Source organism: Mixophyes fleayi, chromosome 3 (assembly GCF_038048845.1).
Source record: "Mixophyes fleayi isolate aMixFle1 chromosome 3, aMixFle1.hap1, whole genome shotgun sequence".
Classification (NCBI taxonomy): Eukaryota; Metazoa; Chordata; class Amphibia; order Anura; family Limnodynastidae; genus Mixophyes; species Mixophyes fleayi.
In genome coordinates this window covers 63305221-63320924 of record NC_134404.1, presented here as the reverse complement: position 1 = coordinate 63320924, position 15704 = coordinate 63305221, and the positions used below count along the sequence as shown (strand labels likewise).

Below are 15704 nucleotides of genomic sequence, written 5' to 3'. Positions count from 1 at the left end.
TCCACCACACATATGATTAGAGCAGTGTTGGCTAACCTGTGACACTCCAGGTGTTGTGAAACTACAAGTACCAGCATACTCTTCCAGCAATAAGCTGCTATATATTGGCAAAGCATGCTGGTACTTGTAGTTTCACAACACTTGGAGTGTCACAGGTTAGCCAACGCTTAATTAGAGCATGACTTGTTCATTCATTTGGGGAATTACACAATGGGACATTTAGAAAAGTAGAGTAGAACGTTCGAATACTTATATGTGAAATTTACCATTTTGACTGTGGATTTTCAAGTAATTCCACTTTTTACTCAACTTTTCATAAATGTTGCCCAATGTGTTCACCTTTACACCTATGCAGAAATATAAGCAAGCAATAGAATTAATACAGATTGAGGCATTGTAGAGTTAATGCAGAGGCACCTTACCATAAAAGTCTTTGGCACTGGGCTGTGGCATCTGCTCCCAACTGCTGCCATTTCTAGTGGGAACTGGCATATCTGCAAGATATAGACAACATGTTCTAGTACTCACTGACATTCCAGTCCAGTGTAATTTAGAAAGACTTTAAAGTGCCTTGGCATATATCCCAGTGCAGTTGTGTGCATTATCAGTACACTACAAGCCATCTAGGAACTCTGTGATGATGTTAAGGTGCAGAATGACCCACGGAATGTTTTATAGGGACCCTTTATACTAGTCAAATGTGTTTATTTTATTTGTTATAGTAAGGAGATGCCACAATGCTGCTACTTCAAGATGAGTCATTTGGACACTTTCAGATTATTGAATACTAATGCTAGTTGGCATAGCCTGAGGAATTTCGTGGTTAGATCCATATGTTGGTATATAATTCAGATATATTGGAAATAGTAGAGTGCCTGAATATTACATCATCCCTAGCATGGAATAGAAAAATAGTGTGGTTATTATTATTATATATCTAGTGCCAGCATATTCCTTAGCACTTTACAATTGGTGACAAGCACAGTAATAAAACAAGGTATTCACACACAGGTTAAGTGGTAAAATGGTGCTACTCACAAGCTTACAATGTAGAGGAAAATTGTTTGATACATGAGATTATATCTCACATATTGCATATTAGTCCTATCACATTGCAATGGGAGAAAAGTACCTAGTGCGGCTGTATGATCCAGCCAAGGTTAAGAGGGTAGTTTGGGCATTTGATAAACTTGTCTGAGGCAGTGAGTTTTCCAGGGGACGCTTGAAGGTTTAGAAGCGAAGGTAAAGTCTTGTATGAGAGATGGAATTCCAGCCTAAAATAAGTCCTGCGTTTCATAAGTCTCAGCCACTAGATGACTGTATAAAAAGCCCTTATTACCCATATGAAAAACAAGGGGTCCACGGTTCAGCTTTCAGTGGAAGTGAAATCCCTCTGATTGGATTATACTAAGTAGTACCCTACTGATTACCATGTTGGTCATCTGGGTCACTGAGATGAGTGTCAAGGGGGAGCTCAGTAACTCCTTGGATTTTGAAAGCGAGACATTGTATTCCTAGCTACTAGCTATTCTTACACTGGCCAATGCTCCAGACAGCCGCACCTTTCAAACAAGGTAGTTGTCAGCTAATGTTGGCAAGAGTCCCAGATTTTTACTCTTCCTCAAAGAACTATAATCATAGCTATATTTTATGCTGGTAAAAGGCACATAATGCATCTTCCTCGCGGAATAGTCAAGGCTGATGCCGTCCTTTTCTTGGGCATATAAATGGATCCCACTTATTCTTTACAGTGGTATTGCTTCAATTCCTATAATCACCTTTAAGACATCACAATGGTGTTCCAGCCGGTAAATGGGAGGGCTGGTGCAGGGTGAAGTGGACAGCTTTATAGCCAGTCGTGGAAACTCTTCCCCTTAAGGTGGGCGATCTGGAAATTATAGTGTTAAAATGGTAACTTGCTAGGAATAATCCTGCAGATTGTGAATTGAATTCTCGAGTGTGAAGTTCTCATTAAAAGTAATTTTATTATGTTTTCTTTTCTGGATTGAAGTCTTAGAGGATACATTATTGGTCGGTCACTGGGGGACTAACAGCATTTTGGCCATTACCATGGTGCCCAGAGCGGTAAGCGGGCAAAGACCTCCCTGTTTCCAATCAGTGGTGAAGTATGACCTTGATAATGCATTTTTTTTTTGTGTATTGTAATTACTTTGAGCATGAAGCTTTCTGTGTATATTAGTAAGTGATCCATAGTAGATATTAAGTAATATGTTATATTATGTTGTTATTATGCTGTAAAGGAATTATTTTTCAGTGAACATGTCAGGCTAGAAAAAGTATGTGCTACTGGGGCGCCGATGTTCATTGTAGTTTTAAATCTCTACTGTTGACAGTGCTTTCCAGATTGCTGGACATAGATAGCAGGACAGTGCACAGTCACTGTGTATAGCCGTCATGTGGCTGTTAACTAAATGTGAATGGTCTATAAGAACAGTCCAATAGCAGATTTCACCGTGACGATCCTGCAAGAGGTCACAGCTGTCAAGTCATCATGTCTAGCTATCTACACACTCCTTCCCATAATAGTCTATTAATGTAAACAAGGAACTTGTGCTTCACTGACACTGGCCACTTCCTTCTGTATCCTTTGGGATAAATGTTACCAGCCGTCCCCTGGAATGTCATGAATGAGCAACAGGACCTATACAATATATACTAAACAGAAGTTCACAACATGAGGCACAATATGGAAAAAGAGAAGCCAGCAGTAGCTAGTCCTAGAGCTACCCACCAGGGATGGGGACATCCTGTACATTTACTTGACATTTCTAGGAAAAAAGCTATGTTCATAATCCTAAAAGAGGTTCTTACCTTTTGGGGTTGGAGGCTTGTTGAAGAGCTGGGGCTTACTATTTTGGGGATGAATTTCTACTCGGACATGACTTCCTGATACAGAGAGGAAAACGTTTAGATTTTGAAATTACGTACAGAAACATTTACATATATACTTTACACTAATGCACCATAAGGAGATTTCTTTAAGATAGTTTCACATATTCTAGCTGAAATTGACTATAATTTTCATCATGACCAATTTCCTGAAGCTGTCCAGTTAAAGGCTTACAACACTTTTGTTAAATTTGTAGCATTAATACTCCAAGGCTAGATGAAGATTTTTTTTCCGATAGAATCACCCTCTCTTACCTGCTACCCCTACCTGCCTGTTTTTCCTCTTACAATTTGCTTACTAGGAGCAACATTCAATCCTGGATACATATTATTATTATCATTAGTACAGGACCCACCTCTTTCTCCCTTGCTGCATTATTTTCCTAACGTGCCTAAATTCAAAGTCCCAAGATACGTGTGAGTCTGCATAGTACACAAATAGCGTATATTTCAGTAAGATATGCTTAAAGTGTATCATACGTTAAAAGTATATGATACGCTTTACGTAAATATACTCTATAGGCCAGGAAAACTATGCCGTACAGGAGGGAAGCAGGTACAACATATACACCTCCTACTTCCACGCAATGGGCAGATACCTCTAAGTCCTGTTTTAGGCAGGACAGTCCCTATATGTGGGCACTGTCCCACTGTCTCAGCTTTGTTCCGCTCGGGCTAGAATGTTGGGAGTAGATCGACTTCGGCGCACTGTAATGAAAGGGTATTTTGTGTATAGGAGAGGAGGTTAAGGGGCGGCCTGGCGCTATCAAAGTACTAGGCACTCCCCTGGGGGTTTAGCTATGTCCCAGTTGGGAAACAGACATGACCCCTTTTGTTGACTGTCCTGGCTTTGAAGGACTCCAGTGTTGAGAGGTACGCTAAGTCTGAATACAGAATTAGATGTATGCCATCTTACTGTGCATGCTCAGTGCTTATGAGTTGGACAATGTGGCTTTGCCTGCTGAAATGAATTAATTACAAATTTCAAAAGCATTAACAATATGTACATTACATTACAAGCTGTTATACTGCAATCCCGTATTACAATAACACATTTAACTAAAAGAAATTGGAGATTTATTAAGATTAAAATATAAACTGTGCAGACATAGAATACTAGTAGTATAAAGTGCAGCTGCCGTGGGTGATGTTCAGGCAGGGCCGGATTAAGGGAATGGAGGCCCCTGGGCTAAGGGGGCCTCCATTCCCCCGTGAGGGCCCCCCCGTGATCCGAGCTGCCCGTGCCCCCCCCCGTGATCCGAGCTGCCCGTGCCCCCTCCCCCCCATGATCTGAGCTGCCCGTGCCCCCCCCCCCCCGGCACTTACCTCCTTCTCTGGTGCGCTGTGTGCTCTTTACTGAGGAGATCTCGTGAGAGTGAGACTCACAAGATCTCCTCAGTAAGGAGACTACAGCGCGCGGAGAAGGACCGCAGTGAAAGTGCTCAGAAGCACTGATCGCGCTGGGGGCGCCCCCGACCCCGACCGATCAATACTGCTGCTGAGCACTTTCAATGGCCCCCTGGATGCCATAGGCCCCTGGGCTGTAGCCCAGTTAGCCCTATGGTTAATCCGGCCCTGTGTTCAGGTGAGTTGGTCATGGATTCAATATAGGAAAGAACAGCTGAATTGTGAGAGATGTAAATTATGTAAAATACTCCTAAAATATGCCGAAAAATCCATCGAAAATATGTCTATTGGTACATTTTGAAGTATTTAAAATATTGTTTTCTGTGTTCACCATCTAAGGATAAGTAGTGGAAGTAAAAATGTTTTTACCTTTTTTTTCCCCCCCCGTTTTTCTCTGAATTGCACTTTTTGTTAAACTAATCAGAGATTAAAACACAACACAATAATACAGAAATATATTTTTCCGTTTACTTCCTAATAGGTTTCACAAAACTACAAGTCTTCTTAAATGGCAATAAATAGCTGGGTAGAGTGAACGCCACTATCTACTGTCCTATTTCAGAACATCAAATAAGTTACCGTATATAGGGACTCATGTTAAGTAAGCAAATTGCATTCTTGGTGTATAATACACTTTTTTTTTTACTTCTAGGCAAATACACAAAGCTCCGAAACTAGTGATGTGTGTGCATGCTCAAATATAGAAAAGCATATTTTATGCCAAGAACGCAATTTGCGCTCAACTTAACATGAGCCCCACAATGCACTCAAAGTTCTTGCTAAATTAATAAATAGGATATGTTTGGCCAGTGTCAGTGAGCGCTTTCCTCTGTCTGCTGTCAGACCTGGCCATGTGATAACAGTGAAGATTCTGAGAGGGGACCCCATTGAAAGACTACATGTGGGCTGCAGCTTATCCAGGCTTATCCAATATCTATGTTAGGGAGCGGGCCCTTGATTAAATAGCAGTGTTGTCTAAAAACTGTAACAAAAAAAGGAAAGAGTGAACTTTTTAATGCTATTTTATTAAAGTTGCAATTCCATTTCAGTGGTTTGCTGTCAGCTTTTTTACAATTCTCTTTTGCAATCATATACCATTAGGTAAATCCCTGTACTGCAGTGATAATACAAATGAATTAATTACAACATTCTTAATTAAACATTACATTATGCACCAAATTCCAGGACCTTATGACTAGAACCCTTTTTAGGTGTTTTTCTGAAAAATCCAGTGACTAAAATCCAGTAACTTTACTCTGGATATTGCATATTCTCTGATATGTGCCCACATCTCTGCAGATAATTAATATTTATATTAGATAGTGTATTGACTGGCAATCAATTTAGGAATATTATGCGATGTCAGCAGATATAAATGTTTTGAAAATCCCTGAGAAAGTCCAAAAACAACAGTCGAAATGCCTTGGATTCATTACCACCATAGAAAAACCCCACTGAACTACAAGCAGAATCTGAGCATGTGTTCTATTGTACCTGTTCCATGTTCCAATGCGGCCATCTTGCTGTAATAAAGCCTAACAACTGTACATTTCTAAGCATGCACCCATAACAAAATAAACTGCCCTTCTAAGTACAAACCAAGCATATAAACAATGTGGGGCTCATGGGCTTTAAACATATTTGAGTTAATAGCCTAATACCAAGGCTGATACTATTTCTATGAGCTATACAACTTGTGAGCCTAAACATTGCGATTTTCCCCACAAGATATACTAATGTTTAAGTTATTTCACCCTTTTGAGCTATAGTCATTTATTTTGCATAACTACCTTAGGGGCACATTTATCAAAACTCGCAGAATATGAAAAATAGTTTTCAATCCTTATCGCATTGATAAGGATTGAACTATTTCTCATATTTATTAAAAAATCAACACAGGAACAGCAGTTCCGAAAAACTGCTGTTCCTGTGAAGTGGAAATCATACTTACCACGGCCTCTTCAGTTCTGAAGCAGCAAGCGATGAACGGGGCTCCTCTTCTGACTCCAGTGCGCATGCGCCGAGTGAAACCCTCGGCATGCGCACAGACATCTCTGCTCTCGCTCTGCAACTATAGTTGCAGAGAGTGAGCGGTGAGTGACAGGGAGGGATCATGTGATCCCTCCACACATGCCCTGTCCAGCTCTGCTCTTCGGAGCAGAGCTGACAGCACTGAAACTTTTCATTAATGATAATGTACGCCAGCTTCAGCTGACGTACATTATCATGTTTGAAAAGTTAATTACATTCATTGTTAAATAGCATTACTGAGCACTCCCCATGCATTGTTATGGGGAGTGCTCAGTAAAACGATAGGAGATGCAAAGCAGCAGAAATCTATGATATCTGCTGCGATGCTGCTATCATAAATAGCAAATTAGTGTTTAATCCCCGAAAACTGTTGTTTTCGGGGATTTTACAGGGGGGAAACCTTTCATAAATAGGCCCCTTAGAGCCATAACCTGAACGTGTGCTATATACATATCAGAGCTGTACCATTTAGCCCAATTCCCATACAGAGTTCGCTCTTGTTCTTCTTTCTATATTTTCCCTTTTTCCTCCTTTTTTTCCTTTCCTTTTTCCCTTTTTATTCTCTCTTTTCCCTGCACAAAGTCTCCACTTCTCACCCACTTACCTAGCTCATCCCTGCACACCCCAATAATTCTCTATCCCATCTCAACACCTCCCCATCACACAAATATCACTCTCCCCCCCCCCCTCACTTTACCTCTTTCTACCCTCTACAAGCCTTCACAGCTTTCTGTGACTAGCTAACATTGACTCATCCACTACTAAACCCCTTCTTGCCTCCGCCCCATCCACTTTACACCATCACCCCAAATCCTGCTAAATACACATTTTCTACTCCTCTGCTCTCACAACCAACTACACCGATCTTCTCCCTATACCCCCCCCCCCCCCACACACACACACTCTCAACCATCCCGTCTTTCTCACCTCTTGTTCCCTCCACAGGCAAACAAGACAAGATCCAGAGACAGAGACAACTACCAAGATAATAGTTACATACTACAAGTACAATTGATACACCACACAGGGACAATCGATACACTCTTCACTCCATCATGACCCTCACAAACAATCACAACCCAACACAGAACCGCAACATACTGATCCCACCTATCAAACCTGGAGAAACGAACCAGGGTGTACTTGTACCATAGAGTTAAGTGCACCCCCCCCCCCTTATTTATGAACTGCAATAGGTGCGGACCCCCCTTTTTCTCCCCCTATCACATTTAAACTAGAAGACCACATCGTGGTACTTGGAATTGCCCTGGAAAACCAAATTTTATTTAGGTTTTCATATTGGTGTATACATCTGTAAATAGACATGTTAAAAGAGTGAGGGTACATCAAGTCTTCATTACATGTGAATTAGAAGAAGTGCAGAATGCGTAACATTTCTAGTATAGGACAAGACTGGATCACCGCTGCCTCAGAGGTGATGTAAAAGTCATGTCCTTTTGCAGAAGAAAAAAGTCATGCATGCTTCCACAAAGCAAATAACCCCCCTAAATGCACGCTCTTTAACCCTTTGTTTAATATATATTACTATCACCCTGCAAAACAAGCTCTTGTGTTGCATGTTGGTACAAAAGTGGGTACACTCTAATCTGACCTTCACCCATAAATCCATTCTCTTCCCATTAAAACGACTCAATTAGGCACAAGTAGACACCACAAAAGAACTTTTTTGTTCCAGGTTTGCACTTTTGTGGTTTCAAATTACCCTTATTGTATGCAACTGTAGCACACTATTCAAGGGAGTAAGTTTTTGAGTATGCACAGACACAGGTTCATGTCCCAGTGACATTTAGGGAAGCCATATTTTCCCAGCAATTTATGAAAACTCTTCTACAGGTAAGACTCCCTCCAGGTGCTGCAGACTTTATAAGATAGAAGTCCAGGGAAGGTTTTAAATGTCACACTCTGAATATAAATTTGTATCACTAGCTTAGGGACTTACCTGCAGGAGAGGCCTTGACGCTGGCAGGTGAGCTTAACCCCAATGTAGCTATATTGTGCACAAAATTCTCCTTTATGTATATGCTGACACATAGTGATTTATATATTGTTTGTTTTTGAGGGCCAGACAAGAACTTTCTATTGGTTTTTTTGTATGCACATTGGTCTTATTTGTACTAGGCTGCCATCTCAAATGATTTTATTCACTTGTACACATTTCATTAATTGAAAGAAGCACAGCTTTTTCTCTTTCACTAAATTCTAGGTAAGATTCTAACTGTAACTTTTCTAGTACAGTTTCCTGCCCATAGAACAGTTTTCAAAAATGTCCCAGACTGAGTCCCGAAGCTGCCATAGTGACACCTAGCTTTGGTTGGGAAATTCGGTTTCCTTATCATACAAGAAGCTGACTGCATGCAGCTGGAAACATGTGCCAGTGGCACACCAACCTTAGCATGATATAAAATGAAAATACTCTTGTAGTTTTAGCAGCGAAGCAGCTATCAGCTACATAGCATTATCTACTTAATAGTCGGCTTTTAATTATTCCCACTGGTTACAGTTGGGTGCACGCTCTTGCTTTGAATATAGATAATGTCACATACTGGGTATATGGTTACCACTTACAATCTTGACCCAAGTAGAAGGAGAAAGTCAAGCATGACTTACCTTTACTCTCATAGCTACTGATCATGTGTCTCCCAGCAAGAGGCTTCCCTAGAGACGGTCTCACTGCTGGAGAGGATGTTAATCAGATGTCACTGGACTATGCATACAATGAATAATCATTGTACAGAACAGCAACAATAGACATGCACAGCGAATATCATTCATGCATATGTCAGCTGTGCAAGCAATGTAACTTGGGTGACATCTATGTTTTGCCAAATATACCACCATCAAAACCGAACACTGTAGTTTTGAGGAAAGGTTTATTAGTTTAATATAATAATAATAATAATAATAATAATAATAATAATAATAATAATAATCTAAACTACAGAATGGGTTGACCTTGAATTCAGGTCACAATTGTAACCAGAAAAAATGGTCTTTTATATCCATCATGGTGCTGGTAGATTAAGTTCTAAAGCTAAAAAGACAATAATGGGACCTATGACTTGGATACTTCCTCTGTACCTAATATCCTTGTTAATCACTAGACTCTAATATAAGCAGTGATTAGTGAAAAAGCTGCTAAGACAGTCACACAATTTATTAATTGTAGCTTGAGCGATTTTCAAATTAAGAATGCTGTAATGAATCCAGTTGTGTTATCACTGCAGTACAGACACAACGACTTGCAGAGCAGTACAAAAATGAGATGTCATTTTGCAGAGCAAGATTATTAAAACAAGGCACATTGTCAAAGGTGTTCCTTACTTTGTGAAAGTAACCATAGTTCTGATTTTTTGCACCAGCTCAGAGCTGCCGGAAATCAGGACTCGTCCTATGCTTTTAATGCAACTCATTTTGCAACTTCCATATGTACTTCAATGGAGAAATGAATTTCTAGGTACACTTCAAGCCTTTAAATAAAAATTAAAGGCAGTAGCGATGTCCTCTCACTATCATTGAATTAAACCATGCATGAGTCTGTAGCGAGCAATATTTTAGGAGACAAATGGGAAAGACTAATTTAATGAAAATATTGGCAAGATGTTAGAATTTTCATGAGACGTATTTGCACAGTGCACCTTTTCCACTTCCCTGCAAAGCTCTGCGCTCGTCTAGTTTGTGTCCACAGACTAAAAAGTAGGCGAAGTTTGCCTGTCGGACCATATAGGTGCAGTGGTGCTAAACCAAAGCAACTTGTGGTGGGCAACAAGTGCGCTTTGTATATTAGGTCCTATTTATTTATTTGTATGTATTTATTTGCAAATTAATGTTTATTTAATTTTACATATGCTAAAAACCTTTATTTTGTCGATTGGTTTTCCTGTAAGTAAATTCCAACAGAAGCTTTCATCAAAATTGCAGCCAAATCACACTCTCAAGCACCATGCAATTGCAGCAAAGTTGCAGTGATGTAATATTTGTTGCTTGTAATCTATGAGCTTACTAACATACTAAACAAATCACACCCATTGTATTTGTAACAAGTATTCTATATGTACATAATGTATACTATTCTATTTATGCTTGTTAACAATGTAATGTCTGCATATAGCAACCTAATAACAACTCCCATAAAAGCTGCAGTGATTAATACAGAATATGTTTTCTTTTACTTTTCAAAACAAGTTCCTTATTTTGCCCACATCAAAGATGGCTTCCCCAGCACTAGTGTCTGAGCAATTGACCATCTGCAGCTGTCCTCCTTTTCCAAGAAACAGTATGTTTAGTGCTTTTGTCCACACCATGCACGCCTACAAGCAGAGACGTTGTTATTATTACTGGAGTGATTTGTTTGTACCTTGTTTTTGGAGACCAGATTCCTCATCTTTGTCCTCTTCTGTCTGTTTGTCCTGAGATTGAACTATAAGCATCAGATCTATGCGTAACGAGCTACAGTCCTGCCTTATCTCCATAGCTGATAGCAATTACACACTGTACCGTCAGGGAACTGCTGCACTGGCTGTGTAGTCTTTCTGCAGGACAACAAGCAACCAGCTCCAGCTTTTACTTTCCAATCCTCTCTCCTACCCCCTCCCTACAGAGCCAATGCTAACAAATTCTGATTGCAGCTTCCAGCTTTCCATTAGCACCCTGGAGAAAGGGGACCCTGAGGATTCTGTACTCAGTTACTCTGATAACTGAGACCCCCTGCGGATGGGGTTTCCTCTCGTTTTCCCTGGGACATGGTTTAGCAGCAATTTGCACACCTGTTCTGCATTATGTGCCAGCGTTCTCTGGCTCAGTGGGAGCTTGTCGAAGAGAACCCTTGGGACAGTTGCCAAGATAAAACCTTATTTAAACTCTAAACTAAGTTCCTAATTCTTAGGCCTCTTGTGGTGTAAATAACATTTGGTCGGTGTATATTGTTTGCAAAATGATTATTAGCTAGGTAAAATATACTACTACAGAGATGATATGATGGCCAGGTTATACATTTTCAGGATTGTACCCTGAGGCTAGCAGGACATCCTGTGACTTGTAGTTCTACATCAGCCGCATGCGGCCTAAGCATGCTTGTAGCATTGAAGAATCGATACTGGGAAGTTGTTTTGAAAACTTGCTATTGAAAGCAAAGTGCAAAGATGAAATTTTAGAATCACAACTTTCTCGTATTATACAGAATACGCAGGATTAGACTGAAGGGGAGATTTTAAATACAGCCCTTCAGGATGTAGAAGACGTTTAAACACTAAGGGGTCTATTTAACAAGACCCCTCCAAAAAATTGTGACTAGAGCAAGTTAATGATGCACATCTCCCCAGCGACACTGGCCAGCAGCAGTAAGAGGAGTCTTACCGGTCACCACCAGCAGTGGTAAGAGGAGTCTTACCGGTCACCACCAGCAGTGGTAAGAGGAGTCTTACCGGTCACCACCAGCAGCGGTAAGAGGAGTCTAACTGTTCACCACCAGCAGCGGTAAGAGGAGTCTTACCGTTCACCACCAGCAGCGGTAAGAGGAGTCTTACCGTTCACCACCAGCAGCGGTAAGAGGAGTCTTACCGTTCACCACCAGCAGCGGTAAGAGGAGTCTAACCATTCACCACCAGCAGCGGTAAGAGGAGTCTAACCATTCACCACCAGCAGCGGTAAGAGGAGTCTTACCGTTCACCACCAGCAGCGGTAAGAGGAGTCTTACCGTTCACCACCAGCAGCGGTAAGAGGAGTCTTACCGTTCACCACCAGCAGCGGTAAGAGGAGTCTTACCGGTCACCACCAGCAGCGGTAAGAGGAGTCTTACCGTTCACCACCAGCAGCGGTAAGAGGAGTCTTACCGTTCACCACCAGCAGCGGTAAGAGGAGTCTTACCGGTAACCACCAGCAGCGGTAAGAGGAGTCTTACCGGCAACCACCAGCAGCGGTTAGAGGAGTCTTACCGTTCACCACCAGCTGCGGTAAGAGGAGTCTTACCGTTCACCACCAGCAGCGGTAAGAGGAGTCTAACCGTTCACCACCAGCAGCGGTAAGAGGAGTCTTACCGTTCACCACCAGCCGCGGTAAGAGGAGTTTTATACTTAACTAAATATTTCCATCATGCTTTCCTTCACCCCTTAACAGTAGACTAGGCAGTAGTAGTAGTAGAAGTAGTAGTAGGCATTTTAAATGCTAATGACAACCATGAATCCAGAAGGGTATGTGATGTATGTGTGGACCTTGCAATCTATCTTAAAATGAAGTTAAGATGGATATACATCTCTATCTAAGAGGCCTGTTTACTATTAGTCCCCCGATCACGTTAATAGGTCTGATTGTGTATTGTGGCACAGGGGCAACAATGCGATACTCAGCTGCCCCCGTGATACAGACCCAGGATTACAAAGAGTTAACTAACCATTCACAATAGTCCAGAAGCTAGAAATTTGGTTGTGCATGCAGACACTGATGAGAAGGCTATTCTCCTTCAGAAGAAACTGCCAGTCTTGTCAGTAGAAAGTAGAACTATGTATAATCCGCTTAGTGGTTGATGTGTTTCTTTCTTAATATTCTTGCACCTAATTAAAGTTATCTTACCACTATAAATAACAACACAAGACACTTGTTTGCTGAAATAAAAGATCAGAAATTTATTGAAAGATTAAATTTATTTAAATGGTGGCAAATATAAGCAGACCACACCAATAAGCTGTAAACTTTGAACCAAATATTGGAACACTTCTAGACATTAGAGGCCAAATCTACCCATTTGGCTCATTAGCTGAGGCCCGCCCAACCAAGCGGAGCCCCATAACCCCAAAGAGGTATTCTCACTAATTGCCCCATTAGGGGAGAGTGCCTAACGTGCCACTCAAATTTGTACTAATGGCTGCTGATTGGACTGCTTTCCACCACAACTAGGTTCCCACAGCCCAGGACCCTAAGCTCGCCACCAAACTGACCTCTCAAAGCCAAACAAGACAATGAAAAATCTGCTCAACAAAATAAGATACTCCCACATGCGACAAGTGCGCACCATCTGCCCTATAGAACTGCGTGAAACGAGCCTTGATTTCAAGGTAACTGAAAACTTTGCCCCCGAAATCCATGAATATTGTCCTCACTGCTCTATTAACTTTTTAGTGAGCCTTTTCAATACGAGATGGTTTATCAGCTCCTATCTGACCAATTTAAGTGTACTGCTGGCCAATGCAATTTAATGACCTCCACAACCATTTTAATATGAGCAATGAGGTCCAAACCTTTCAACTTACCCAAGTCGTTCCCCTCCAAATGAATTATCAGAACGTATGGGTGGCTAAGCCTCGCTATCAAAAATAATCTTTAAAAGTGACGCCCAGCATAGCCCTCTAAAGCCTAACCATCTAACTAAATTAGCACGAGGAAAAATGCTCGAGTCACGAGCGGGGCCACTTTTACTGGACCGAAATAAAAATGAATGGCCAACCATCCAAACTTTCTTGACATCCCGCCGTGCACCTGTAACATGGAGTGAGAGTAGACATAAAACAACAGCCAATCCAAAAAAACCATATAAACAGATAGATAACACAGCACCAGACGCGCAAAACACAGGATGATCCATACGGAGCTAAAACCGAAAACCTTGAGGAGCCACCAGCCAATCAGGGCCCCATTAGAGGCAAAATATTGGAAAATCCTTCAGTGCCTCCTTTTACAAAGGGGTCAACTTCGCAATTAGCATTAAAAGTAAGCTTAGAGTGCTACAGACGGCCAAATATACATTTTGAAACACTTTGGGCTAGATTTACTAAGCTGCGGGTTTGAAAAAGTGGGGATGTTGCCTATTGCAACCAATCAGATTCTAGTTGTCATTTTGTAGAAAGTACTAAATAAATGAAATCTGTTTGGTTGCTATAGACAACATCCCCACTTTTTCAAACCCGCAGCTTAGTAAATCTAGCCCTTTGTCTTCCATCTTCCCAAAGCCATAATATTCTGCTAACTGTAATCAACTGTCCTTATAATACTTCCCCAGCTATAGTTCCTACCTAAGCCCTAACACTGATTGACTGAGCCTCACCCAAACCTTCCATGCTAAGTTAACTCTTCCTAAGCTAAATATTTTTTCTCTTTATAGACAACCTCATCGATTATGCTACTTCGGGCAATTCGTGCCCTCTTTTTTCTTTCTGGTGCATAGGGGTTACTCTACAAGGAGTAATCAAATTTGTCTGGAAGGTATAAAAGGGCCTCAACCATAGTATCAGGAATCCTGTGTAACAAGTGTTTGAATAATGCAAATCATTCAAGGTGGGTTGTGAGCACATGGAGAATAAAGTGCACACAGCAAAGTCTGAACAGTAGCCGAAGATGTGACCTTTGTTGAATCTGATTAACTCTTACAGAGTAAGGCTGGGTACACACTACAGGGTTTTCAGACAGTTATGGGGCCAATCACACGATACATGAGTATTTGGCCGATATTGTATTAGTGTGTACACTGTTCCAAAGAACCTCGTAATGTTTCATTTGATTTTTAAATCAGACTAAAAATGTTGTTCAACGATTGAACAATGTTGTTCCAATTCTGCAGTGCGCATGCACTAACGACCGGCAGTGTCTATAGATCTCTATGTAGTGTCATGATCTTTTGAATATGACAGATGAAGAGCACAGATCTAAAGGTACATCATGTAAAATGTGGTTAGTGTGTACACAGGAATCGGCATGCTGATCGGGACTTTTTAGTTTTTTTTAATCGTCGGTGAAATTTTTAAGGATATTGCATCGGGAAAATTTTTGAATAGTGTCTACCCAGCCATGACAATGACTGTGCAAGAATTAGCATTGAAAGTTAACATTAATAAATGTATTGTTGACACTATATGCCATAACATTCCAGTAAAGGCTGTGCGCAGTGCGCCAAAACAATCATCTCTAGAGCATAAGGTTGTGTCATTTTAATTATCAATGGTATTGAAGTATTCAATGGCAAATTCATAACTTCTTATCATAAGAATCACTTTACTCCTGAAAGGAGAAGTTACACTATGCAGTTGAGACATACAGATTCACCTTCACTCAAACTTGTCTAGACCGTGGAATCAGCAAACAAGGTATTACGTTTGATATAGGAAACGTGTTATTCATGTAGATTTCCAGGAACTGTTACATGACGGATTTACATCTCCAGACAATCATGGTTCTTTTAGAAGTTTTCAGTACTTCAAATTCAACAATCAGAGACAGAAACAAATCTTGTTTTACAAGCTGGTTTATTATCGGAAAAAGCATGTTAAGAATACAAGACATAAATCAGAGTGTGTTAGTAAACATTGCTCTTAACTTTTTAATAAAAGGTACGGCCAACATCTTTCAGCCTT

At 40.8% G+C, this 15704-nt stretch overlaps 1 protein-coding gene across 1 annotated transcript in view; it reads right to left on the bottom strand.

Moving 5' to 3' along the window:
* LOC142143601 (uncharacterized) overlaps positions 1-11054 on the bottom strand; it is a 30481-nt gene extending 19427 nt beyond the window's left edge. Inside the window, exons 1-4 of the mRNA XM_075201571.1 lie at positions 10724-11054; positions 8977-9042; positions 2833-2907; positions 423-494 (exon numbers count right to left, since the gene is read on the bottom strand). Of these exons, the coding sequence (XP_075057672.1) occupies positions 423-494; positions 2833-2907; positions 8977-9042; positions 10724-10838 (328 nt within the window). The 5' untranslated portion in view covers positions 10839-11054. The remainder of the gene's footprint in view (positions 1-422; positions 495-2832; positions 2908-8976; positions 9043-10723) is intronic.
* Between the last annotated feature and the right edge of the window lie 4650 nt (positions 11055-15704).